The sequence below is a fragment of the Myotis yumanensis genome, unplaced genomic scaffold (assembly GCF_028538775.1).
Source record: "Myotis yumanensis isolate MYYU_CA2020_CCGP unplaced genomic scaffold, mMyoYum1.0.hap1 SCAF_13, whole genome shotgun sequence".
NCBI classification, from domain to species: Eukaryota; Metazoa; Chordata; class Mammalia; order Chiroptera; family Vespertilionidae; genus Myotis; species Myotis yumanensis.
In genome coordinates this window covers 55,554,840-55,582,778 of record NW_027223764.1, presented here as the reverse complement: position 1 = coordinate 55,582,778, position 27,939 = coordinate 55,554,840, and the positions used below count along the sequence as shown (strand labels likewise).

Here is a 27,939-nt window from a genome sequence, read left to right as displayed (position 1 = left end):
ATCAGTGTACTACTAACCAAAGGTTATCACATTTACATGTGATAGAATATTTTGTTACAAGATACTTTTACAAATACACACAACTATGGCTGTTAGACTTTTAATGGAGGGAAGTACAAAATGCATCAATGCAAAAGACTTTTACATACTAATTAGCAAAGTGATTAATGTAAATTTAGGAATACACAGTGTTAAACCTCAAAAACTACAAAGTTTCCTGCAACCTAAAATAAGGGAAAGGCTCCTTACGTTTTTACCCACCACCTTTATTAAAGTTCCAAATGGTGTCTGGGGGAGATAAAATAATACAGGGCTTTTCCCAGCCGTGGTTCAAGAATTCCAATGAAGCTGTATGGCAAACGGCACGGTTAAGACGGAAATTTCCCCAAAGGGGCTTTTAGATGGTAACATCACACACTAAGTATTTCCAATACCATATACCAGGGCAAAGTTGAGTGGCTTAATTTAGAAGCCTGGAAAGCAGTTTATCAAAGAATTTAAAAACAAATCCCATCTCTCTCCTACAGAGAAACTTTTTAAATCGTGGGCATGACTTTAAGGATTTTGAGAAAACACCAGTTTTCATAAAGCTTCAATAAACACCCCAAGGCACACGTGTTCAGAACAGCCAGCTCACTGCACTTTTAGAGGTAAAGGTACAAGGGACACTGCTTGCAGTAAGGACATTTAATTTATCCCTAGTTAAAAGCACCAAGTGTTAATGTCAAGCTCAACTTCCATTTACACAGGATACACCAATAACCAACCCTTAGGAGAATGAATAGTTCAAGTACTATATTTCCAACATGTTTTGCCTTTTGCTCTCTGATTAATCGGCACTGGGGCTCTTTTGCTTGCATTTCTTCAGAATATTTTCAAATAGGTTAGGATTACCCAGAATATCATCTTAAAGCAATTTAGAGCTTTTCTAAAAGAGCTCACTAGATAATTTAATAACACTTAAGGAAATAAATACAAAATTTGCAGTAGCTTTAATTTCTTACAAAAGAAAATGTAGAATCTGACCTGTGGGTTAAATGTTTTGTAATTAATGTCAAAAATTGCCAAGATGTTGGCACACATTTTGGTTTACCCAAAAAAAAAAAATCACTATTCTCAAGGTTAATTATTTGTGTGAAATATACTATATATTACTTAAACAGAAGAAATAATGACTTCCACCACTAATGGAAAAAACCCACAGCAAGGGAAGCATCTAAAGAAGGGTAGCCAAAAGGTTAAGAAAGTTGACTAGCTTTAAATCAACACCTTGAATATAGAACTCTTTCGATTTTAAAACTACAGTTTTAATATACTAACAACAACACAATCTAAGGAGCCATGGAGACTTGTGAAAGAAATATCCACCAAGATACTGTGTTTCTTTCTAGTGTAGGGGTGAATTGTAAGAAGAAACTGAATCACCTCAGCATCAACAAACAGCCTTTTTCTTTTACACAGTAATTCATAAGTGATGACATTTCTCTTCACTAGTTCAAAATTAGGCAGGAAAGGAACTAAACTGGCTGGTCACACCCAGAAACACAATGATTTGGCAAGCTGCAGTCACTTGGCTCATGGAAATGTGATGATCTGCAGAAAAGTTGCTTGATTCTAGTACTCCATTCCTTCACATCTGTAAAGAAAGGTCCACAGATAAACAATCACTTCACTGTAGCATGAAAACATTTCTCCCCACCTTAAAAGCTCACTCATTTCTCAATAAGCTATTTGAATCCACACAGGTTCCAAAAATTCCCAACAACTACATCATCTTGAAATGCCATTTTCAAATATGTACTAGTTTGTTCATAAAGCAAATTCAAGTGAAATACATGAAATGTTATTATCCCCCTCTCCCTTCATTTGCTTAATATTCATTCCATTAATATGAATTTGGTTTAATGGACAAAGTACGAGTATATATATAAGAAAACAAGCTGTAAAATCTAATGCGTACACTACTGGCATGTACCCACCTGTAGAGGAGTTCGATATAGCCACTTTTCTTTATCAGCTTTAAGCTGCATACAGGCAAAGAGATCACAAACTGCTGGGAGGGCATAGTTATGTTCTGGGGGGAAGTTATGTTCCTCCTGCAGGGGTGAATTAAGTAATACTTCCTGCAAGACAAAAAGATGAGTTGCTACAAATAATCTTCCCAATAATACAGTGTCAATAAGGAATAATGTAAATGTTGGACATTCTCTCTTTAAGAGTAAGGGTGACAATTGTTTCCTCTGCCCCTAAATTTTTTCCCATAAATAGCAATAAAACAGGCTGGCGTGTTTTTGTGTATTTCTCCCCCTGCAGGATGGAGATTGTGAACCTGGAAAATGTTCAAAAACTTTAGTCTGAATATTCACAAATCCTCCATTCTGTTGCTAATACTGTACCAAAATCAATACTTAAGCAAAATTTAACACTTAACATGTTTAAGGATCTGGGCCATTTGCAAGGTTTGGGATTAAGAAAGTAAAAACCTGTTAAATATATTTCAAATGGTGCTATTTTGATGTCTGCCCACCTTGGCCTTCTTTCGTAGTAGCCACTTGTCTTCTCCTGAGGATAACTGGCTGAGGTTTCCTGTCTTCTTTCCTGGCAAGACCCAGTCAGCTGTATTGAAGGGACACCAGGAAGTGGCCGCCGGACTCATAAGCTTTTGTTTGCCAGCTCTATCTTTGGGATGTGCTTCTTTGCATGAGGGTATGATGAGCCACTCTGACAAGGAACTGTTCCTTATCATTTTGAAGGAATCAGCAATTTTGGAAGCAGCCAGTGCCTTTGATATTTTAGCTTGTTCTGCTGCCTCTCTCCTGGAAGGACAGAGCCACATATTCAGGGAATCTGGATGCTTCTCTGATTCAAATTTTGGTTCCACAGGCATACCATTTTTATCCTTTCCTTCTTTCTCCAGCAGCCACTTAGACATGGCTTCCTTCTCACAATTTTCATCACACACACACTCTGCAAAGCTTGTACAGGGCTCATTGGCTTTGCAGACCTCCTCTACTTTATATGGGTCCTGATGGTTCCGGACAAGCCAATCCTCAATAACCATGCTGGGAGTGGACAAGGTTTTCTTGGCCTCACTGTGGTCATTCAGGCACTTCAGATTGCCCAGGTTTTCAATCTCCACACCTTTGGGCTGGTTGCCCCGACAATTGGTACAGGAATCGGACTTGACAAGCCAATCATTCACATTGTAGGACTCATGGAACACCTGGAACAGGCGCTTAAACTTCTCACTGGTTTCACAGCTGCCATTCCCAGGCTTCTCCAGCTTTGGAGAGTCCTGGTCAGTCAACAGCCAATCAGAAAGACTCATCTCATCTTGATCAAGAAGCTCTGGATCTTCAACCTTTTCAGTATCAATGGAGCATGAACTGGTGGTAGAACAGCTGTTACCCTTTTCGTAATTTGGTTTTTCAGGAATAACTTCTTGTTGGCTCTTGTGGAGCCAGTTTTCCAAGCCCTTTAGGTTGCCCCAGACATTACTAAAGACACTGCAGGTTCTGGAGGAAGTCTAAGCAAAAAGTACACAATATTAGTTCACCAGAATAGGATGAGTGCTTTAGGATTCAATGATAACAGTCCCATTTGCCTATTTACTACATTGCCCAGTGTTTCTAAATTTAAGTATACAGAGACAAGGGATTTCTCTGTGGCAATAATAAAATATTTGAGTACACAAAAAACATTTTCTGCAATTTAAAAAAATGGAAAATATTAAAGGCAAACTAAGAGAAAGCATTTGTAGCATAAATAGAAAAGAGAAATTAGTTCTACATAATATGCCTCTATGAATAAAGACAAAAGTGAGCAAAAGATATAATTAAGCAAATCATAGAAAAAGGCTAATAAATAGGAAAAATACTCAATTTCCTTAAAACAAAATTGTTATTTTGTGTCAAATTCACAAATAAACTTATAAGTACTCTTAGAGAAGTTTCAGGGAAGCAAATACAATCAATATTCTGCTGGGGGGAATATAAATTGATATCAATTTCCTGGAAAGCCAAGTTGGTAATATGTATCTATAACTGTAATCTAAGAATGCCATTTCTAGGTATTTTCTCCTAAGGAACTAACAAAGAATTAGCTCCTGAATGTTTAGAGGAACTTTGTTTATATTCCCCACTAAAAAAAACCTGGAGATTAAATTATAGCCAATCGATGAAACATATTCTATTAAGGATTTTATGGAAGAAATTAAGTGACAGAGAAATATATTTTTAGTGAAAAAAAAAATCTAATAGCCAAAACAGGACTTATAGTATAATTTTTTAAGTATATGTATGCATAGAAAAATCTATATATATATAAAAGCCTAAGCCCTAACCAGTTTGGCTCAGTGGATAGAGCATCGGCCTGCGAACTGAAGGGTCCCACGATCGATTCCGGTCAAGGGCATGTACCTTGGTTGTGGGCACATCCCCAGTAGGGGGTGTGCAGGAGGCAGCTGATTGATGTTTCTCTCTCATCAATGTTTTTAATTCTCTATCCCTCTCCCTCTCTGTAAAAAATCAATAAAATAAAATAAAAATAAAAAAGCCTAAACAACCAGTCAACTGAACTACTGGTAGCTATGATTGACCACCAGGGGGCAGACGCTCAACGCAGGAGCAGCCCCCGGGTGGTCAGTGTGCTCCCACAGCGGGAGAGCTGCTCAGCTGACAAATGGGCACCAGATGCCGGGCTCATGGCTGGCGAGTGTAGCTGGGGCAGCACCAGCCTCTCCCACCTCCCCGGCCTCCATGGCAGTGGTGGCAGAGGCAGGCGCAGCGCAGCTGGGATGAGCGGGAGGCAGCGGGGCGACAATCCGGGGCTCGGGCATCTCCCCGGCCGCCTGCCGCTTTGCGCACTACTACAGCCATCGGGGATGTTGGACTGCCAGTTTCGGCCCTGCTGCAGGGATCGGGCCAAAACCAGCAGTCCGACATTCCCCAAGGGGTCCTGGATTGCGAGAGGGCGCAGGCCAGGGTGAGGGACCCCACCGGTGCACGAATCCGTGCATCGGGCCTCTAGTGAAGTATATAAAAAAAAAATGTTACAGTGGTTGTCTCTGCATGTTGAGATTATTTGTATTTCTTTATATAGTTCTTTGTTTACTAAACTTTCTATGGCGAAGAAATGTCACTATTGTAATTTAAAGTTATTAAAAATACATGTTTCTAGACCAGAACTAAAAACTAAACAAAGACATACTAACGCCATCTACTACTACATTTACCTCAGAAACAAAAAAGCAACAACATACCTGACTACTCTCAAAGGTCTGCTTTTGGATGAGCCAGTCCGGGAGATTGGTGCTGGGTGTGTAAGGAGCTGGATGACCATTGGTCGGTTTGCTTCCAAGGAGCCATTCACTGAGAGGGACGGCTGTGGTGCTGGATGCTGACTTCTGCTAATCATATAACAAGGCAATGAATGTCAAATGCAGTAGAAAGTTCAGGAAAGCAGGAGACCTAAACTCTCTAATCTTGGCTTGCCACTAACTCTTCACAAATTACATGACTTCCTTAAGCCTCCATATTCACAATTATAAATGAAGGAGTGTGGCTGAGTTCCAGGGTTCTTTCTCAACTCACAATGTCTAGCAACCTATATTTGAATTGCCTTTAGAAGTAAATCAAATCTATGAATTATAAAGAAAAGGATTCCCAAGAGAGAACCAACTCAAGCAGAGAGCTAATGACAATTTTTTTGTTTGTTTGTTTGTTTGTTGGGTATTTTTTTAACAACATACAGTGCTATTGGGGGACCAAGCCATGGGACAGGTATAAAGAAATTAGCCCACTGGCTGTTACATATGCATTTGCTCTCAATAGCTGATCGCTAGTAGGACTTTTTTTTTTTTTTCCAAGGCCTGGGAGTGGGGAAAAATGTAGTTAGTGCTTAATGGGTACAGAGTTTTTGTTTGGAATGATGAAAGTGTTTTTATTTTTATTTTTTTACATTGCTTTTTTTTTTTTAATTTTTTTATTGCTTAAAGTATTACAAAGAGTATTACATATGTCTCCTTTTTTCCCCCCGCCCTTAACAATTCCCCGGCCTCCCCTACCCCCCAGTGTCTTATGTCCATGGTCATGCTTATATGCATGCATACAAGTCCTTCGGTTGATCTCTTTCCGCCCCACCCCCCACCCCCCCTGCCCACCGCCCCTCAACCCTCCCCGGCTTTCCTGCAGTAGTTTGACAGTCTGTTCGAGGCAGCTCTGCCTCTCTATCTATTTTTGTTCATAAGTTTATAATGGTCTTTAATCCTCACCCAAGGATATTTTGCCATTGATTTTGAGAGAGTGGAAGGGAAGGAGAGAGACAGAGAGAAACATCCATGTGAGAGACACACTGATTGGTTGCCTCCCGCATGCACCCCAACCACAAATGGAGATATGAAGCCTGCAACTGAGGTCCATGTCCTTGACTAAAATCGGACCCTGGACCCTTCACTACACAAGCCAATGTTCTATCCAGTGATCCAAACTGGCTAGGGCTGATGATAATTTCGTATGAACTAACTGATAACAATAACTTTCTGTTACTCAACACCTATTAAACATCTAATTTCTATTTGACAATCCATCTCAAAGGAAGAATTTAATTGCATAAACTAACCCATTACCTTTTTACAAATAAATGAAAGCAAAAAAAAAAGTGATTTACTTAAACTCAAAAGAAATATTAGCCAAGTAATAAATCAGTTATCAGAAACAAAATTACATTTTACCTGCTCTAGCAATGGGATAAATCCTCTTTTCTCCATGAAGGGCCCAATATTGGATGAGCTAGCATGAGCCATCAACTGCTCAGGAATTTGCTATAAAATAAAAGCAAAATAATCATATTTATTAATGTTAACTTTCATATCAAAAAGTGAAATTATAATTCATAATTTCAAAAGAATATTCTTTACACTAAATTCAATGATCTACAATGTAGTTATCAAATCTGAGAAATCTCTATTTACTACATAACATCATACAAGAAATTTCACCACAATTGGTAGTATTACTACTTTGAACAAGACACAAATGAGACCATGTTTGCTTCTTTATATGAAAGACCATTCAAGCAATAAATTTTATAAGAAATATGTCAAAGGTTTTAATACCAGGTGAATTCTTGAGATTATCCATGAGTCAATACCACATCCCAAGAACGACCAGCCTAATGCCCTGGACCCTGGGCAGAATGTGAAATTCTTAATCAGAATGTGAAATTTCTGAAGTTCACCAAATTCTCTAGAAAGCCAGTATTCAAAGTAAAATTGTGATGTTTTAGTACCACGTGTGAGGCCACAGACCTGAGAAGCACACTATGAACCATCTGAGATCAGTATTACTCACGATGGTCTTGAGGGACCCAAATGTGGTGATGGCCTGGCGCAGAGCAGCTGTGTCTGCTTCAAAGAGTAGGACAGTCGAATCTTCAGGTTTGAGGGTCAAATTGCCCAGTCTGGAGAAAAAAATAAATAAAATCTGGCTATTTTAAAGAAATATCTATTTCAACTTCATCCAAAGCAAAAGCCAAATTGTGAATTATCTGAAATGACTGTACTTTTCTAAGACTCTCAACCAAAGATAGATCACTTAACCAAGCACCAAGTATAATATTAAAAATATAAAACAAGATGATCTTATCACAGGAACAGAGAAGTCAAGTAAATGAGTTACAAAAGTGACTTTTTTTTTTTAATACACCAAAGTCAAAATGCCAAGAATCAAAACAAGCAAAGACAGTCTTTACCTCTCCAGGCACACGGACACTTGATTGGCTAGATCTTTGTTTTGGGTGCACTCCAGTTGATGAATAAGACAAGTGAACTGGCCCAGTAACTATAAGAAAAATGAAACCACCTTGCCACAATGATACAAAAAGCACCAAATGTATCCAAGTTAACAAACCACTTGAGATTAAACTTTTATCTGATGCCACAATACAGGAAAGACATTCTCTAGAAACCAGCCACCTTACCCAGTAGAGCTGCTGGGCCTGCTGCTGAAGTGTCTCCTCTTTAAGCTGATAGATGAGATCTACCTGTTCATACAACCACACCTCCCGGCTTCGAAGGCATTCCAAGTGACGGCTTATGCAGCTGTGAATCTGGGCTTTGATCTAGGAAACACATACATATTAATATTAGCTTCATTATTGTTACTTATTTATTTTTAAATATATCTTATTGATTTTTTACAGAGAGGAAGGGAGAGGGATAGAGGATCAGAAACATTGATGAGAGAGAAACATCGATCAGCTGCCTCCTGCATACTCCCTACTGGGGATATGCCCACAACCAAGGTACATGCCCTTGACCAGAATCGAACCTGGGACCCTTGAGTCCGCAGGCTGACGCTCTATCCACTGAGCCAACCCGGTTAGGACAGCTTCACTATTGTTATAAGCCCAAATAATTATTTCCCACTGAACAGTGAGGTTCTTAAACTTTTGGGAGTCACAAATTCTTTTGGCTATCCAATGACATCTCCCCAGAAAAATGCACATGCTAAAAATTGTACCTATAATTTCTGGGCTTAGTGTCCCCAAAGCCCGAAGGACCCATTTTAAGAATTCCAGCCAAAAAAGTATACCTAGGCTCTAAAATCCCCCCACAATACTAAGAAGCCAGGTTAATTTTGGGTGTTCTAAAATAATCAAGAGAAAATATAAGGATATGTCAGGTAATATTGATCCCCTTCAGTGTTTCATATAATTTGAAAACCTATAGTTTTATAAATTTACAAGTGTAATAAGATAAGACTATTGACTTAATAGCTAGCCTTTATCTCTTTTCTCAGGTTACAAATGAGCAACCCATTGACGACGGTAGACCAATTTGATAAAGAGATGTGCCACTATATGTCAATAACCAGAGATCACTAGGATAGACAGTTTAAGTAAAATTGTAAAGTAAATGTTTCTGGAAGCATACACAGTGATTCAAAGAGGGGTAAATATAAAATCCTAAGGAAAAAAATCAAAACAGTTATAAATTATCAATGAGAACCCCTTTTTAAAAAACTACTTTAGCCGAACCGGTTTGGCTCAGTGGATAGAGCGTCGGCCTGCGGACTCAAGGGTCCCAGGTTCGATTCCGGTCAAGGGCATGTGCCCTGGTTGTGGGCACATCCCCAGTGGGGGGCGTGCAGGAGGCAGCTGATCGATCTCTCTCATCAATGTTTCTGGCTCTCTATCCCTCTCGCTTCTTCTCTGTAAAAAATCAATAAAATATATTTAAAGAAAAAAAAAAAACTACTTTAGCCCTAGCCAGTTTGGCTGAGTGGATAGAGTACCAGCCTGGGGACTGAAGGGGCCCAGGTTCGATTCCAGTCAAGAGCACATACCTGGGTTGTGGGCTCAATCCCCAGTAGGGGGCGTGCAAGTGACAGCCAATCAATGATTCTCTCTCATCATTGATTTCTCTCTCTCTCTCTCTCTCTCTCTCTCTCTCTCTCCCTCTCGTTCCCTTCCTCTCTGAAATCAGTAAAAATATATTTTTTTACAAAATTATTTTAAAACACATTTTTCTGTGTAATAAAGTATTTCAAAGTCATGTAATACCACTTGGTCTCCTCAGTCACCAAAAGAATACTATTAAGTCAATGGAACAAACATATTTCATTCTGGCTTACTCTAACAGTCATTTACACAACCTTTGCACCACCAAAACCATGCAATCAATAAGTTAAAAAATGTTAGGGGACAGGATCTTGTGCCATCCTTTATGCATCCAGGATACAGATGAACAGTAAGTATACTGCTCATTCGTTTTTTGGGGGGTTTTTTTGGATGGCACTGCTTGGCACAGGGACCGCAAAAAAGAGCAATCAAAAATGCATGCTGGCCGAAACCGGTTTGGTTCAGTGGATAGAGCCTCGGCCTGTGGACTGAAAGGTCCCAGGTTCGATTCCGGTCAAGGGCATGTACCTGGGTTGCGGGCACATCATGTACCTGGGTTGCTTGCACATCCCCAGTAGGAGATGTGCAGGAGAGGGCTGATCGATATTCCTCTCTCATCGATGTTTCTAACTCTCTATCTCTCTCCTTTCCTCTCTGTAAAAAATCAATAAAATATATTTTTTAAAAAATGCATGCTGGCCAAAACCGGTTTGGCTCAGTGGATAGAGCGTCGGCCTGCGGACTGAAAGGTCCCAGGTTCAATTCCGGTCAAGGGCATGTACCTGGGTTGCGGGCACATCCCCAGTGGGGGATGTGCAGGAGGCAGCTGATCGATGTTTCTCTCTCATCGATGTTTCTGACTATCTCTCTCCCTTCCTCTCTGTAAAAAGTCAGTAAAATATTTTTTTAAAAAATGCATGCTGAACTAATTCTCTTGGTACAAAGTTTTCCAAACTCTTCTAACATCTGTATTTCCCTTTGGAATCAAAGACATCAACATTTCAGGCAGACCATGGAAGGCATGGGGTGAAACTTCTTGGTTGGCACTGAGAAGCCAAACCTTGGCCATGCTCTAACCATGCCTGTGCTAAGAGTCCAGACACGGCAAGAGAAAAGCACACATTATACCTCTCGCAAGTTATCTTTAATTTGCTGTTCAGCCCGGAGAACTCCACCAATGGCAAGCTCCAAGTCCCTCTGTGCATCACGACACCTCAGAAGGGGTTCTCTCTTACTGAAGCCATTCTGGTCCTGTACGGTACTCATTTTCACTGTTCCTTCAAAAAAAAAAAAACACAGAACAATTCAAACTGCACCATCATTACAACCAGAAACCACCTTTCAATCCCGAAATGATCATTCCATCCAGCTCCCAGTTACCAACTGCTTAGATTACTTCCAACACAGGACCTGGCACATAGCAAACTCTTTATACACATATACATATACACATACACATACACATACACATACACATACATATACATACATATTTTTTTCATTGATTTCAGAGCAGGAGGGAGAGATAGAAACATCAATGGTGAGAATCATTGATAGGCTGCTTCCTGCACGACCCCTATTGGGGATGGAGCCCACAATCCCAGCATGTGCCCTTGACCAGAATTTAACCTGGGACCCTTCAGTCCACAGGTCGATGCTCTATCCACTGAGCAAAATCAGCTAGGGTCACAGCAACCTCTTAATAAATACTCCCTCCTCTCCATGCCCACCCCTATTGTGTTCCTGCCACAAAATTCTATGCATCTAACTTTAGTAACACTTTACATGTGAACAGGTATTTCTGAAATAAACACAATTTTTCTGAATCAATAAGGCATTCAGCCTCCAAAAAGTTCAAAGAATATTAGAGTGTAAGTTTCTATTTATAACACACATGAAGTCAGACAGTTTAAGTCACGTGTTCTTGTTTTGCAGATTTAGAGGTGAAGATTAAAAAGATCTACAAGGATCCATAATTACAGTACTTTGAAAAACAGCTGCAAAAAAAAAGAAAAAAAAAAAGCTTAGTAACAGTTTAGAACGTTGTATAGATCTGACAAGTACCTAAATTTTTTGAGGACAGAATTTTAATTTATTCTCTCTTTATGTATATTTTTTAAATTTAGGGACAACTTAGAGATGCCATCATAGCTAGGAAGCTCTCCAGAATGTAAATCTAAAATAACAATTTCATAGGATTTTGACATAAGGGAGGTTCTTACAGCGATTAGTGTAGCAAACTACAGAGAATTCTGTATTAAGCTTGGACTCACTTGTTTGGTGTGCGCAACAGGAAATATTTTGGTTTCGGAGAACAAGAAAAATAGGTTTAGTTGCGTTACGCTTATTAATGTGTGCAGTTATTCAGTGTCTGGTAAGTTAATGTTCCAGAAGAAATACTAACTTTTATTAAAATGTTCTATTATTTTATGTTAACGATGACTCATTTATTTCAGCCCTTTGTATTCAGCATGTCTCTTTTTAAAAAAAAACCCTACGTTTCTATGAAAATTAAAGCTTTTGTTTTTTTGTGGCCACATAAACTTAAACCTTTATTTGGCCCATGTTAGCCTTTGAGTTTGACATGCTTGTTGTAGACACAACATATCTGGACAATAGTAAGACCTGTGACAAGGTTGTATGCTATCTTTGTGGACAAAGTGAATATGGGCTAAATAGAAACACAATTAAATTAAATCATAAGTTTTTTACACAGTACTCAAAGGATAATGGACTGAAGCCAGTCTGTAAAGTTTTTAGAGGTATGTCCCTGTTTTCCTCAATTGAACTTGAATTGGGGAAGAGTACAACGTTTTTGTTTTTTGTTTTTTTGGAGGGGCGAGGGGGAGTATAAATTTTTAAAAGGATGGAGATTTTTAACTGAAAGTGAGCCCTATATGAGATAGCAGTGTGCTGGGTCTGAGGGGGAGATAATCTACATACCATATGACTGATTTCATCAAAAGTATAATGTTTGTCATAGGAACATTTGTTCTATGTTTATTAGACTATATTTGAAATTTTTCTGAATAACACACTTTAGAAAGAAGCATTTAGAAAAGGGAAAGAGACCTCAAAACCATGAAAAATTTCTCCGGAAGGGAAGCTGTTTAACCTTGATAAGAGAAGTCTCTTCTCAAATATTTGGAGACATTTCAAAGAGAAGAATTACACTTACTCAAAACAACCCAAAGTGGGGGGCGGAGTATTAATAGGAGGCATTGGAGGCAATACATGAAAGAACTTCCCACCACTCCTGAAGGCAATGACCCCTGAGAAGCCAGCTTCCAACAGAACAGCAGCCTACTCAATGCAGTCCTGGGCATGGCTGCTGCTCAACTGGAACAAAGGGAACTCTGGCTTAACCTGCGTCTTCAGGCCTAGCTTAGGGCCAAGCGGCTAGCTAGAAGCAGGAAAGGGACAAACTTGTGTGATCCCCACCCTCTGAAACAAAACAGAGAGCAAGAAGCCCAACAGGCTTCCTTTTGACCTTTCAGCAAAAGATTCACATTCAGGAACTGCAGACTTCCTATAAGAAACTGAACGCTCCAGGCAACTTTCCAACTTCACCTTGCTATTTTGTTGCCTCAATCTGTTTCCCCAGGATTTGACCGGAATCCTTGAAATGTTTTCCAACCCTTGAAACACCAAGCTGGTACCTACTTTGCCGCCTTCCTTTTTCATACTGCAAGTTGCCCTGTTTTAAGTGTAGACATTAGTGCACACTTGGCACATACTGTAGGGACTTTGAAAAGCCTGCAATAAGCCCAGTGAGAGAAAGTATCACATGATCTCACTCACATGTGCAATCTGAAGAACAAAAGAAACTGATAAATAAAGCAGATCCAGAAATGTAGAAATAGGGAACAGACTGATGGCTATCAGAGGGAAGGTCCAGTGGGTAGGTGGGTGGGTGGGAAGAGATTAACCAAAGAACTTATGCATAACCAACCCATGACACAGACAATAGGGTGGTGAAGGCCTGGAGTGAGGGCAGGCTAAAAGGGGTAGGGGGTGGGGTGGGGGGAGGGTACAACTGTATTACTTTCAACAATAAAGGTAAATTTCAAACAAAAAATGAAAAAGCCTGGGTAACACAAGTGAAATGTTGCCTCAGACTTGCATCACCACGAGTTGCTTCACTTTGTACTTAGGTTATATGCAAGGCATGTTTAGCCATCTTTCAAAATGTATTAACCAAATTTCCCACTCTTAGGTCCTCAATATTTATGTGAAATGCCACAATGCCTGGCACAGTATAAAATTTAATCAATAAAATGAAATTAAAATGTTGTTTCATGATGTCAAAACCCTGAAGTTCTAGATCATATGGGAGACCAATTCAAATGCATAGAGCACTGACTGTATGTATTACTAGATCCCTAAAGTCTTCTCATGGAATCACAAACACTATACAACTGCCTAATAAGAGTAGAATATGGCAGAAGTACACAAGTTGGACTTTTCTTTTTATCACTTATAAACAAAAGGTAGGATGAGATTTAAAAGTTATAAAACTGATTTTTCCCCACATACTTATCAAGTTTTCAAATTAAAATGAGTGCTATTCTTTAAAACAGTCATCTTTTTAGGCCTGGCCGGGTGGCTCAGTGGTTGAATCAACCCATGAGCGAGGAGGTTCAGATCCTGATTGGGACATATGCCTGGATTTCAGGCTTGATCCCCGTGAGGGACTTGCGGGGAGGGAACGATCAACGATTCTCTATCATCATTTATGTTTCTATCTCTCTCTCCCTTTCCCTTCCTCTCTAAAATCAAGAAAAAAATATTTTTCTAAAAAACAGTCATCTTGTTAGAACAAGGTCTTCAGAGCCCATTTGTCAACTACTAAGAAAACCTGTTTCCTTTTTTTTTAAATATGCTTTTATTGATTTTAGAGGAGGGGGAAACATCAATTGTCTGCCTCCTGCACTCCCTCCCACCCCCCACTATACACACACACACACACACACACACACACACTGAGGATGAGCCTACAACCCAGGCATGTGCTCTGACTGGGAATCAAACCCAACTTTTGGTGCATGGGACGATGCTCATCTTACTGAGCCACACTGGCCAGGGCAACTGTTTCGTTTCTTTACAGCCAGTCCCAGGGTGCTGTCCTTTCGCTGCCCTTGGCTCTGCCACTCCTCCCTATGGGCAGTAGCTTCCACAGCCCAGATCGCAAGATAGGAGCTGTGTAATGCTTGCCCTCGTGCACTGCAGGGAGGAAGAAGCCCCTACACAGATGGACTCAAATCACAATGTGGTGAAGCCTCATTTAGTTTTATGAAATGCCACATCCAGAGAGACTTGTTCGAGGTAACTAGTTCATATAACCATTTTCAACAATTCACCATTTGTAGTGCCAGTGAAACAAGGGTAAAGGTTAATAGATTACTCTGGGGTTGGACAAACCAGACTTCCAGCTTCATTTGCAAGCTTGAAACCCATGAAGCTACTTAATTTCTCTGGCCTTAATATCCCCTGGAGGGATATTGGAGAAAATAACAGGCTACCAAGGGACACAGTAAAGTTAAAGTGAGACATTACCTGCCTATAAACACTTAACCCGGCCCCTGCATACTGTGCTTTTTAATACTGCGTTTATTGCTATTATGTGTACATGATCGGTGGGAACCTTAGGAACCTCACCTTTGGACTATAGAAAGCAGCACTGACGCTAGAACAGGCTTTGAAGTGAGGAGGCCCTGACTTATAATCATTTAGCCATTTATTAACTAAATAGCCTAAACTAAGTATGCACACTTTTGCCTGTTTTCTAACCTATAAAAAGACTGGACCAAATCAGCTCTAACTCTAAAATTCAAATCAATGAAAGACTACTAAAAAAGTCTTTTCATATTCGCCTTTATAATTCAAACTACAGCCCTACCGCCACCTTCCAAAGAGGATTGCCTTAAGCAGATATTTTTTCAAGACAGAGTTAAAATTTTAAGTGCTTCCTAAATCGTCCTTGCCTCTAGGATCCTGTCCTAAATTGTGGGGGAGGGAAGAGAGGGAGAAACACACATACCCTACAAACAAGAGAGGATTTCCACGAACTAAATATGCCCTATTTGCACAATGCTTTACACAAATCTACTTATCAAGTCCGAACGAAGATCAGGGAACCAAAACTGAGCAACTAACCACAAATGAAGCTGAGTCATTATCTTATGGTTTAACCATAAAATTTCCAGAGTTATGATCCACGTGTAACTGACACAAACCACAATTTGAGGTTGGAAAAAACATTGCCATCTCTTTAGTACACTACTGTCATTTTATAGGTGAAGGTGAAGCCACAAAGGCCCAGATAGTTTAAATGAGCCTGGGAAGGGTCACAGCCATGAAGGGGAAATATGGTTTCTTAAGGTCTAGTCCTGGATTCTCTCTCTGACCAGCTTGTTCTTCCTTTAGTGTATTATCACCCAAAAGTTATTTTTATTTACCAACACTAAAATTTAAAATTAACATTCCAAAAACACATTCCAATTACCATTCAAATAATAACATCTGGATTACTATTGGAATACTTCCATTAAGATTCTCAGTCCAAAATAAAAAAGATTCTCAGTCCGTTTTCATAGCCCTCAATAAGTTATGACAATTTTCAGAAACTTCTTCCTTAAATAATGTGAACAAAATAAACAGTACATTTGCATATCAGAATAATCCAAGCACTGCCAAACACAGTGCCAAGTGTAAAGGACAGCAGCAAGAGCCCTAGGTTCTGATCTCACATCTGTATCACAACCACTCAGAGTTCCATTTGTCTGAATAAAGGAGTGGGAGGGATCATCTCCAACTGCAGCTTCCAGCTATTTGTTTTCCCACCTATTCCTCTTCTCAAAAAAATGAAAAGGATGTCCACTTTTTATTTTCCTGGCATCTGAATCATTGCTAGAAGACCAACCCCTTAAAACATACAGCTCCTCATGTTGTGGTGACCCCCAATTTCATTGTTACAAACTGAACATAATTAAAGCATAGTGATCAATCACAAAAACAATATGTAATTATATATGTGTTTTCTGATGGTCTTAGGCGACCCCTGTGAAAGGGTTCGCGACCCACAGGTTGAGAACCGCTGCCTTAAAACATAATCCACAAGATACCTCTTGTTCTATGGATTACTAAATTCAAAAAACTGCCAATTTGATTACCTTTGATGAAGCTATATATAAACAGAGGTGGGCAAAAGTAGGTTTTTCAGTTGTGAGTACCCAAAAGTTTATTCTTCCACTATTATCTATTAATTATTGTATTACTTATTTGTATTACAACTGTAAACCTACTTTTGCCAACCATGTATTTGACCATAGATACAAATTTTCAGAAAAAAAACTATAAAACAGTAATATTCCACATTCAATTTTACCTTGAGACATTTCTTTTACTTCACACGTTCCTTCAGTTAAAAAAAAACAAAATTAAAGGTTTTTTTTTAATTTTTATTTTTTGGAGATTAATTCTATATTTTTTTATTAACCCCAACCCACTTTTTAAAATATATATATATATATATATATATATATATAATTTTTTTTTTTTTTTTACTGATTTCAGAGAGGAAGGGAGAGGGAAAGAGAGAGAAACATCAAGGATGAGAATAATTAATTGGCTGCCTCCTGCATGGCCCCTAGTGGGAACTGAGCCCGCAACCCCGGCAGGTGCCCTGACCAGGAATCCAACCATGACCTCGGAGCACTGGGCTGGCCCGCCCCAACCCATTTTTCTTTATTAAGACAAGTTGTTTATGAAATTCGGGATCTGATTCCCAGTAATTTCTTAAAACCACGCAAATAAAAGTTAATGCCTTAAACAAAAATAAATTCACAAGAGCATATTTTAAGGTTGGCACTTCCGAGATTACTGAACTCAGATTTGTCTACCTTTATACAATTATGAGCAATCAACCCCAGATAATCAACTTTCGGGAACAGTAACTGAAAACTGACCACAAAATTGGTTTTTACCATCCAATGCCAAGAAGGTTTATCTAGTTTCAAAAGCAACAGTTACTCAAGCGACTTTCCAGGTTCCCCAAAACTTCCTAGAGAGCAAGTCTCCCTACGAAGCCCTGGGTTCCAAGCAGGCTAGGTCACCGCGCAGCACGCATGCGCAGCCCCGGCGCAAGTTGCCCCACCCCCCAACCCCCCCAGGCCGTAGACCAGCCGGCCACAGGGGTCCTGCTGCGATCCAGAGCCGCCAAACGTACCTGAAGACCAGGGCCCCACAAGCTGCCAGGAGAGCCGGAGGCTGCTTTATCCAGGACCGGGGTGAGGAAGGTCTCCGCCCATGGATTACACCACGCCCCGCTGACTGATGGGAGCCAGCAGAAAAGTGTGCGGGCCGGAAGCTCCGCCCACACAGGCCGCCCACTCCGAAGGGCCTCCCCCTCCCCCAGCCTCCAGCGAGGTTAAGGCGTGGCTGCAGCAACGCCTGGGCTAGGCAACTCCATCCCTGGCCACTGCTCTGGGCAAAGCCAGTTCCAAGAGCCCCGGCGCCTCTCTGGCCTCTCCAGCCTCTCCAGCGTGTTTGTGTCTGTGGTAGTGAGAGACACCGATCAGCAGAGCAAGGAGGGTGGGCGAGGTAGAAAGCCCTGGCTGCCTAGCAAAGGACAATGGCAGGGTGGGACCTTGCACCCAGGTGACCTTTCCTCCCCTAGCAGATCACTGGTCATGCAGTCAGGACCACTGACCTTTCCTCCCTAGAGATAACTTCTAGGCCTCAGTTGTACATCAACTCCAAGCCCAGAGGAGCAGCAAAACCAGACAAGCGACACCAAGGCTGAGCTCATGACCAGTTGCATTAGATAAGGACCCCTGCCCTGGCACCCACCAATCAATCAGTGGAGACCTAGGCGCTGAAAGGACACACCTTTAAGGTCTTCCCCTGAGATGGGACCTCCCCTAAAATCTCAACCCTTAAAACCCTTAGAAAGGAAGACCCAGTGCCTCTCCCTCCCAGGAGCAGCTGGCTCCTTTCCCTTCCCCCAGGCTCGTTACCATTTCCTTCCTCACTCCCAAGCTCCAAGGGCCCTTCCTTACCTCTTTAACTTGTTTCCTAAACCCATTTCTTATACAAATTACTTCTTTTACCTCTTTTCCAAATAAATGTTCTCTTATAGTTTGAGTCATGGCTCTGAATTCTTTCCTAGGCAGGTCCAACACCTGGTGCCGTCCCACTGCCCACAACATATCCGCCCAACCCTCCACTCGCCAAATTGTCAAGACATGTATGATTTAAGGATTTTGCTGCTAATCATTACAGAGAAATAACAAACTTGGGGGTAAGTCAGAGGCTTGCCGAGTTATTAGAATGTTCCTGGTCAATAGCTTAAGATCCTCTCTGAGATTATAACAGTCAGGGGCAAAAATAGAATATTTGGGGACCAGCTATAGTTTGGGGAAATAATAATGCTCAGTTAACCACGACTGCCTTGTGTTGGTTAAAGAAAGGACATTCTAACCTGGCTAGAAGTTGTATGTCTCTGGGACCTGGGAGTCAACCTTGGAATGTGGTCCAGTCTTATTCAAGAACTATTATCATAGGAAGATTAACAACCTTGTAGCCCAAACAATGGAGTCCCACCCCAGCCCACACTGCCTACTTCCCCATGCAATCTTTGTCCTACCCTATATAAGCAACGGCTTATGAGGGGAGGCCACATAGCAGACTTTTGTGGACGATGTGCTGCTCTCACATTGGTGGCAGTATTAGAATAAACACTCATATATGATTCAACCCTGTCTTTGCTTAATTGGCTCAAGTAGTGACAGGCAGTGCAGACCCACTAATTGTCTGGTTACAAGCCCAGCTGGGGGTTCAGCCCTCAGCTTGTTTCAGGCTCTCAGACATCTCCTCACATCTCTGACACACCTGTACCTTAATTCCCCCCTTCCCACCACTGCACACACACACTACCACAAGGCCTCAGTCCAGTGCTGCTTTAACACTCATGGGATGCTTTTCACTGAACAAAAGTTGAATGAGCACCTTCCAGATGCCAAGCACTATTCTAGGTGCTGTGACTACAGAAGTGAAATTGAGAGTGCTATACAGTACAGTCGGTACAAAAATGGACCTATTTTGGCACAAAACCTGGCTCCACTTAAATGCTGTATAACCTTAGGCAAGTCACAACCAATCTGCCTCAGATCCCCCATCAGGCGTGTGTCTCTCTCTTTCTCTTTCCCTCCCTTCCTACCTCCCCCACTTCCTCTCTTTCTAAAATTCAATAAAAACATCCTCCAGTGAAGATTTTTTAAAAAGAGGTACACTAAAGACCATCATCCTCAATTAAGCATCCCTCAGATTTCAGATGAAAGAGTTTGTGGAGGAGCCTGCTTTATCTGAGATGCACAGTTTCTTGGATCCCATTTCAGGCATTCAGTACCAAAAATACTGAGAAAACAATTTCTTAGTTCAAAGTACTAGTACTTTCACTGGATAACATTTTGGTAAGATACAAAAAAAAAAAAACCTAGACATACCACTAAATGATGAAAAATTAAAATTCAATGGCTAGAAAGAAGAAATTTTTCAGTCTATCCTATATAATAAAAGCCTAATATGCTGTGTCCAGTCATCTGTTCAACCAATCAAAGCATAATATGCTAATGATAAGCTAAGGCTGCTCAACCTCTGACTATGATGTGCACTGACCATCAGGGGGCAGAAGCTCCAACTGGTAGGTTAGCTTGCTGCTGGAGTCTGGCTGATCAGGACTGAGCGAGATGGGCCGAACAGGCCCTGGAGTCCTCCCACGGTCCCTCCCCGCCTGCCTGGCCAACCTCCCATGTCCCTCCCTGGCCCCGATCATGCACCAGTGGGTTCCCTTGGCCTGGCCTGTGGGATGGGGCCGAAACCACCTCTCTGACCCTTGGCCTGGCCTGCACCTTCTCACAATCTGGAACCCCTGGGAGATGTCAGAGAGCCGGTTTTGGCCCCATCCCGCAGGCCAGGGACCTGACTGGTACACAGGCCTCTAGTTAAAATATAACTGATGCTGGTGGGAGTGAAACCAATGCCTGGCTCAGAGTAGCAGCAGCACCGCGGCTGCCGGGGGTTTCTCTGGCCAGTGTCTCTCCCTCCGGTCTACAGCATGGGGAATATCTTTGGGAACCTCTTCAAGGGCCTTTTTGGCAAAAAAAAGAAATGCGCATTCACATGGTGGGCCTAGACGCTGGGGGAAAGACCACCATCCTGTACAAACTGAAGCTGGGTGAGATCGTGACCACCATCCGCTCCATAGGTTTCAACATGCAGAATGTGGAGTATAAGAACATCAGCTTCACTGTGTGGGAGGTGGGTTGCCAGGACAAGACCCGATCTCTGTGGCACCACTACTTCCAAAACACACAAGGTCTCATCGTGGTTGACAGCAATAACCGAGAGCATGTGAACGAGGCTCGAGAAAAGCTTATGAGGATGCTGGCGGAGGATGAGCTCAGGGATGCTGTCCTGCTCAAGTTCGCAAACGAGCAGGACCTCCCCAATGCCATGAACGCAGCTGAGATCACGGACAAGCTGGGCCTCCACTCTCTGCGCCACAGGAACGGGTCCATTCAGGCTACCTGTGCCACCAGTGGGGACGGGCTCTATGAGGGACTGGACTGGCTGTCCAATCAGCTCCGGAACCAGAAGTGAGCCCAACTCCTCTCTTCCCCCTCACTCCCTCCTTCGCCCTTGCTTTCCTCTCATGTGGCAGATGTGCCCCTGTGGTGTGAGTGCCAGAAGCTGTCTCCATGGTCAGTCCTAGTGTGCTTCATCATGCTGTACATGTGCAGACACAGCCTGCAACCGGGTTTTTATTTAATGTAAATAGTTCTCGTTTCCAATGAGGCAATTTCTGGTACTCCTATGCAGTATTACTCAGCTTTTTTTTATTGTTTAAAAAAAAAAAAAAGAATCAACCCACTGTTTAGTACTGAGAAGGGATTTTAGGCACCCAGGGTGGGACCTCTAGGAGTTGCTGTGAGATCACATCAACGCTCCTCCTCTGGGCTTTAAATCTGTGTTGAGATCCATTTTGGTGGTTGGTTTTTAACCCAAACTCAGTGCATTTTCATAATATAAATACAAGGTAAGGAGACATTTTAACACAGAGAAGGGAGAAATGTGCTTAGTGTAGGTTCTGCAGTAACAGCTTGAGTCCAGTCTGCCTGTGGTCTGTCTCCCATCTGGAGCGTGCAGTGGACAGAACAAGCCACAGTACATTCTGCATGGTCACTTACGGTCCCTGATTGGCTTTGTCTTGCTGGGTCATCTGCATCCCATAACGTTTGTGCTTGTACCTGTGCTTACACCACTGCCCATGGGGGTGCGCTGGGGGCTGTGGCCACCACTCAGGCCCCTTGGAGGGACCCCAGCCTTCCCTTCGGTCAGTGTGGGTCAGCGTAGGTGCTTTGGTGGGACCACTCTGGCCAGAACGGGAGACCCCCATGGTCCCTACACACACTGACTTGCTCCAGGTTGTCTGGGTCTCACCAGTAGGAACGCAGACAGGTGACCGGTCATCTTAGAGCCTAGCTCCTCAGAGCCCCCGTCCACATGTGCTTTCACTCCCTCAGCCTGCAAGGGTCAGGTTGCCATCAAAAACAATCTCTACTTTTTTCTTTTGTATTTTGATAAACACTGAAGAAACTAAGAGCTGTAAAAATTTACCTTGGGGAAAAGCTCAGAACTGGTTTATCTGGTGTTGTGGAACCTCTTACTGCTTTCAATACACGATTAGTAATCAACTGTTTTGTATACTTGTTTTCAGTTTTCATTTCAACAAACAAGCGGTGTAATTATAGTTATTAGAATAAAATCTCTTAACTAAAAAAAATGGGTATATATATATATATATACATATATATATATATATTCTGATGCCAAGAACTTTCATCTCTTTTATGTGCCCTATAAAATGGTCCCAATGTTGACCTTCACCTACATAATCAGTGGTCTCTACTGGTATGCCCTTTCTAAAAGATCCTGACCAAAACTTCACTAAATGCTCCAGCTCTCCCTCATTTGAATTCCCACAGAGTTAACAATTACTGAGTCAGTGTCTATTCTGTCAGCTTATACCAGCTTTACTGTTACTACAACGATATGATTTTTTTAAATATTACATAAACATAAAAGGACTGGAGAAAATCATAGAAATCTATTAGAATTCTGCAATTAGACCAACTTGCAAGCACCTCCTCATTCCCTTAAATTGCATTATTTGCCCTTAGGTCTTTATAAAATTTTTAGATTCTATTAAGGAAAAATTCATAAAGCAGTTTACTTCTCTTCTGCTACAAGATTTTTATACTGTCTCATTTCCTAGCAGATCAGCTCATCTAGAGAGAGTACAAATTATAATTCTCCAATGGCTTCACACTTGCCTACAGAATAAAGTACAAATTTCTTATAAAGGCAATATAATTCTCTATTTTCTGGCTTCAGCCTGACTCTCCTGCAGTCTCCCGAGAGCAGCCCCCACACCGTGATCTGGCAGACAGCTTGTTCCATGCACAGTCCAGGCTAGTTCACCTTGTCCAACCAGGCTCTCCTATTCTCTCTGCCAGCAATGCCAGTTGCTTCCGGTCCATTTTTCTGACTAAGCTCAAGTCATAGCCACTACTAAACCTTTCCTGACCAAGTACCCCAATTCCTCAATTGCTTTGGCCAATAAAGTTAGCTGATGCTTCCTCTGTACAGGTTTACAGCATGATACCTGTAACACATGTTACCTTTATTGTTACATTGGATAATGTCTACCTCCTTAGCCTGAGAGCTCTCCAAGAGAAGGGACAATGTCTTATTTGGCTTTGTATACCCTAATGCTGAACAGATAGCCTGGTATCAGTACCTTGGCATTACCAACTCCCTCACATTCTATGTGCACTATTGAATTGACAGAAAGAGAATAATGTCCCTGGAGTTGTGAAATGCTGTGGCCCTAAACTCAACAGAGGCTTAATACATGTTTGCTAAGTGGATGGATGAATAAATGATAAACAAATGCTTAAATTCAGACCAACTACAATAAGTATGGTATAGTTCTGCTTTAAGTATAGATAATCAACTTGGTCTTCCACTAAGACTTTCATTAGTTCAGGAAGGTTTTTCAGAAGTGGAAATGTTTCTAACTATTACTTTTAGTTTGCTTTCAAACAAAATAAAACTGACAAGGGTATTGCCACTGAAACCAGGATTCTAGGACAAACACTGAGATAAAGTGTCTTTTCTGATTCCAGACCCGTCAAAGCTCAGCTAAACAGATCCACAAGCACCAGCAGGTTTGTCAGTTAAGGGGAAACATTACTGTATTTACAGCCAACTCTGGATATTTTTCTCAGATTCTGCAGTGCCAAACATGCCGGCTGACATCACAGAAGTCCTGGTAGGCTTCCAGAACTGGGCTGTGCCCTAACTTCAACTTGAAACTTCTTACCATAATATAGTCAAGGATAAGAAAACATGTTATTTATCTATCATCATAGTAATAATACTATTTTATTCCTGATTTTATATGGTAAACATCTTGTGGTTTTCCCCAGATAAGTAAACAAGTGATATAATATTTTCCTTCCTCCCTATGCCAAATAAAACTCAATGCTTTATATACCCAAGATTATGTTCTCATGCAATCTGTAATTATTCAAGTATTAAAAGACTCAACTTCTTGAAACCAAGATGGTGGCATAGGTAAACACCAGAGTTTGCTGCCTCGAACAACCACTTCAAAAATACAACTAAAAGACGGAACGGACATCACCCAGAACCACAGGAAGGCTGGCTGAGGAGAGATTCTTCAACTAGAAGGAAAGAGAACAGCACACCGAGGCTCAGAGGAGGTGCAGTGTGGAAAATACAAAGGTACAGAGGTGCACGTGGAGCGGGCTGGTGGCTGAGGGTGCGGTTGTCCTTTTCAATCAGGAGGGAGTCTCAGACTCTGAGCTCCAGATCCAGGCGAGTCTCTAGGGACTCAGACTCAAACGGGAGACACGGGATTGTCTGGCATTGGTAGGAACATGAGGGCAGCTTTCTCTCCGAGGTTTGCAGCGGTTGCTGGGGTTCTGAGAAGCAGAGCCTCTGGGAACGGGACTGAGAGCAGCCATAACTGCTCCCTCCACCCACCCTGTTGATCCCCTGTGACCCGACCCGCCCAAGCCCTGCGCAGAGCCATTTGCCGGATAGCCTCAGGCAAAGGCTAGATTAGCACCGCCCTAGAGATTCAGCACAGAAGCTCTCCCACTGCAGACACAGCTGACTCTCATAGCCAGTTAGCCTGGAGGTCAATTCACCCCTAGTGTTGCCAACAACAATTAAGGCTTAACTACAACAAGACTGCGCACAAAGACCACAAGGAGGTGCACCAAGAAAGCATAAAAAATGCAGAGACAAAAAAACATGACAGAAATGGAGGATATAGAGCTAAAAAACGCACTTTTGAGGGCTTTCAATAATTTGCTAGAAACTGCCGATAAACTTGATGAGAGCCTCAAGAAATCTAATGAGACCCCTCGAGGTTGTGATAAAGGACCAACTAGAAATTAAGCACTCACTGACTGAAATAAAGAATATTATACAGACACCCAATAGCAGACCAGAGGAGCGCAAGAATCAAGTCAAAGATTTGAAATGCAAAGAAGCAAAAAACACCCAATTGGAAAAGCAAAATGAAAAAAGAATCCGAAAATACGAAGATAGTGTAAGGAGCCTCTGGGACAGTTTCAAACGCACCAACATCAGAATTATAGGGGTACCAGAAGATGAGAGACAGCAAGATATTGAAAACCTATTTGAAGAAATAATGACAGAAAACTTTCCCCACCTGGTGAAAGAAATAGACTTACAGGTCCAGGAAGCGCAGAGAACCCCAAACAAAAGGAACCCAAAGAGGACCACACCAAGACACATCATAATTAACATGCCAAGAGCAAAAGACAAAGAGAGAATCTTAAAAGCAGCAAAAGAATTGCTGCTTTTAATTACCTCAATTACCTACAAGGGAACACCCATATGACTGTCAGCTGATTTCTCAACAGAAACTTTGCAGGCCAGAAGGGAATGGCAAGAAATATTCAAAGTGATGAATACCAAGAACCTACAACCAAGATTACTTTACCCAGCAAAGCTATCATTCAGAATTGAAGGTCAGATAAAGAGCTTCACAGATAAGGAAAAGCTAAAGGAGTTCATCACCACCAAACCACTATTATATGAAATGCTGAAAGGTATTCTTTAAGAAGAGGAAGAAGAAGAAAAAGGTAAAGATACAAATTATGAACAACAAACATGCATCTATCAACAAGTGAATCTAAGAATCAAGTGAATAAATAATCTGATGTACAGAATGAACTGGTGATTATAATGAATCAGGAACATAGAAAGGGAATGGACTGACTATTCTTGCGGGGGAAAGGGGAGTGGGAGATGCGGGAAGAGACTGGACAAAAATCGTGCACCTATGGATGAGGACAGTGGGTGGGGAGTGAGGGCGGAGGGTGGGGTGGGAACTGGAAGGAGGGGAGTTATGGGGGGGAAAAAAAGAGGAACAAATGTAATCTGAACAATAAAGATTTAATTTTAAAAAAAAGAAAGAAATGTGTCTGTGCTAGACTTTACAAATATTATCTCACTTAATTATCTTAACAAATGTGCAAGCTGGCAAACCTCGGAAAGTGCAAACCAGGTTCCTTGCCCAAGCACAAGGCACATGCACCCTGCCCACCTCCACGGAAGCACCTGGTCGTCTTCCTCTCGGGGTCTGCCACACTAGGGTGGCAATGCTGCCATGAGCCGACTCGGACTACCTGCCCTCCTCCCCGACCGTGTCCACATGACCCAGTGGGCGACCCCGTGGGCGGTGCAGGGACCCGCGGGGAGCCAGGCGGACTAGGCGGCAGCCCCAGGCGGCAGGTGCAAGAGCCCTGCCGAGACCGAGCCCGCACTGACTCCCGGGTGGGCTACTTCCTCCCGTCCCCGCGCAAGCACGCAGCTCCACGGAAGGGAGGGCCGTGTACTCGGTCACTCTATTCCCAACACCCTGACCCCCAGGAACTGGGCAAAGGCCTCCGGGTGGAACGCATCAGCGAGTGAGCGAGCCTCGCCCCGCTCCTCTGTAAGGAGACCGCCGACATCCCCCTCGGGGCTGCGGGAGAATTAGACAAGGCAGTAAGTAGCGCTGTGTTGCCACACAAAGGGCCGAAAAGTATAGCCTTCCTCACGTCTCCACCCAGCAGGCAAGAATCATGTGTTCTGGGCACTCCGGGAAAATGGGCTCTCCTCCCCCCCGCCCCTCGAGAGACAGCGGGGAGCGGGCAAACACACCCCGAGTCAACGCCAGGGCGGGGGCGGGGGCGGGAGCCAGGCGGGCGGCGAGGAGGGGGCCCGGGGGGCAGGGAGGGCAGGGGGAGGGGGCCGAGAGGGCGGGGGGGGGGGGCAGGAGGAGGGGGCCCGGGGGGCAGGGGGGAGGGAGCCGGGAGGGCAGGAGGAGGGGGCCCGGCGGGCAGGGATGGCAGGGGGGAGGGGGCCGGGAGGGCAGGAGGAGGGGGCCTGCCGGGCAGGGATGGCAGGGGGGAGGAGGCCGGGAGGGCAGGGGAAGGGGGCCCGGCGGGCAGAGATGGCAGGGGGAGGGGGCCAGGAGGGCAGGAGGAGGGGGCCCTGCGGGCAGGAGGGAGGGGGCCAGGAGGCCAGGAGGGCAGGGGGAGGGGGCCCGGCGGGCAGGGATGGCAGGGGGAGGGGGCCCGGCGGGCAGAGATGGCAGGAAGAAGGGGGCCGGGAGGGCAGGAGGAGGGGGCCTGGCGGGCAGGGGGGAGGGGGCCAGGAGGGCAGGGGGAGGGGGCCGGGAGGGCAGGAGGAGGGGGCCTGGCGGGCAGGGGGGAGGGGGCCGGGAGGGCAGGAGGGAGGGGGCCAGGAGGCCAGGAGGGCAGGGGAAGGGGGCCCGGCGGGCAGAGATGGCAGGAAGAAGGGGGCCTGGCGGGCAGGGGGGAGGGGGCCAGGAGGGCAGGGGGAGGGGGCCGGGAGGGCAGGAGGAGGGGGCCTGGCGGGCAGGGGGGAGGGGGCCGGGAGGGCAGGAGGAGGGGGCCTGGCGGGCAGGGGGGAGGGGGCCAGGAGGGAAGGGGGAGGGGGCCTGGCGGGCAGGGGGGAGGGGGCCAGGAGGGAAGGGGGAGGGGGCGCCGGGCCGTCGTGTCCCTGGCCGGGGAGCAGCAGGCAGGCCCGGGCAGGCGTGTCGAGCAGGAGGCCGGCCCCTCGGGAGGAGGCGCGCCCGCCCTCCCTGCCACTCGGTTCTTACCGACTACAAACGCGGCTCCGGACGATCCGACGGGACCTTCGGTGCAAAGACACCGCCTGACACACGCTGAGGGCCGAAAGGCAGAGTTCTCGCGATAGCACAACCTTCCCCTCCCGTCTCTCGCTGCACATCTGACAGTCTCGCGAGAGCTCTCCTCGGGCCAGCCCGTCGCCCCCGTCTGCCCTCCAGAGGGCGCAGAGCGCAGGCGCACAATCTTGCCTGTGCTCCGGGTCACAGTCCTTTCGCCC

The 27,939-nt window shown here is 43.6% G+C and overlaps 1 protein-coding gene and 1 pseudogene across 4 annotated transcripts; one reads left to right on the top strand and one right to left on the bottom strand.

Annotated features, from left to right (window-relative positions):
• Positions 1–84: 84 nt before the first annotated feature.
• LOC139022103 (nuclear receptor coactivator 4-like) lies at positions 85–27,939 on the bottom strand. Of its 4 annotated transcripts, none has more exons than XM_070433172.1 (10): positions 27,692–27,939; positions 10,528–10,676; positions 7,978–8,118; positions 7,750–7,838; positions 7,350–7,458; positions 6,731–6,820; positions 5,261–5,407; positions 2,528–3,526; positions 1,980–2,123; positions 85–1,636 (listed from the first exon to the last, which is right to left on the bottom strand). In XM_070433172.1, exons 2-10 carry the CDS (start codon positions 10,663–10,665, stop codon positions 1,631–1,633), a joined length of 1,863 nt encoding a protein of 620 aa, XP_070289273.1. In that variant the 5' UTR covers positions 10,666–10,676; positions 27,692–27,939; the 3' UTR covers positions 85–1,630. The 4 variants fall into 4 exon arrangements, with proteins under 4 accessions (XP_070289273.1, XP_070289274.1, XP_070289270.1 ...); XM_070433173.1 differs by lacking the exon at positions 27,692–27,939 and adding an exon at positions 17,627–17,683; XM_070433169.1 differs by lacking the exon at positions 27,692–27,939 and adding an exon at positions 16,787–16,893.
• Positions 20,516–21,364, top strand: LOC139021599 (ADP-ribosylation factor 1 pseudogene; annotated as a pseudogene).

What these genes read in the sequence shown, in the direction of transcription:
- LOC139022103 (XM_070433169.1), bottom strand. An exon ending in TTGGGTCCCTCAAGACCATC is followed by an intron (nt 6,821 to 7,349) that starts GTGAGTAATACT and finishes TTTATTTTATAG; the next exon opens with CAAATTCCTGAGCAGTTGAT. An exon ending in TTATCCCATTGCTAGAGCAG is followed by an intron (nt 5,408 to 6,730) that starts GTAAAATGTAAT and finishes TTATATGATTAG; the next exon opens with CAGAAGTCAGCATCCAGCAC.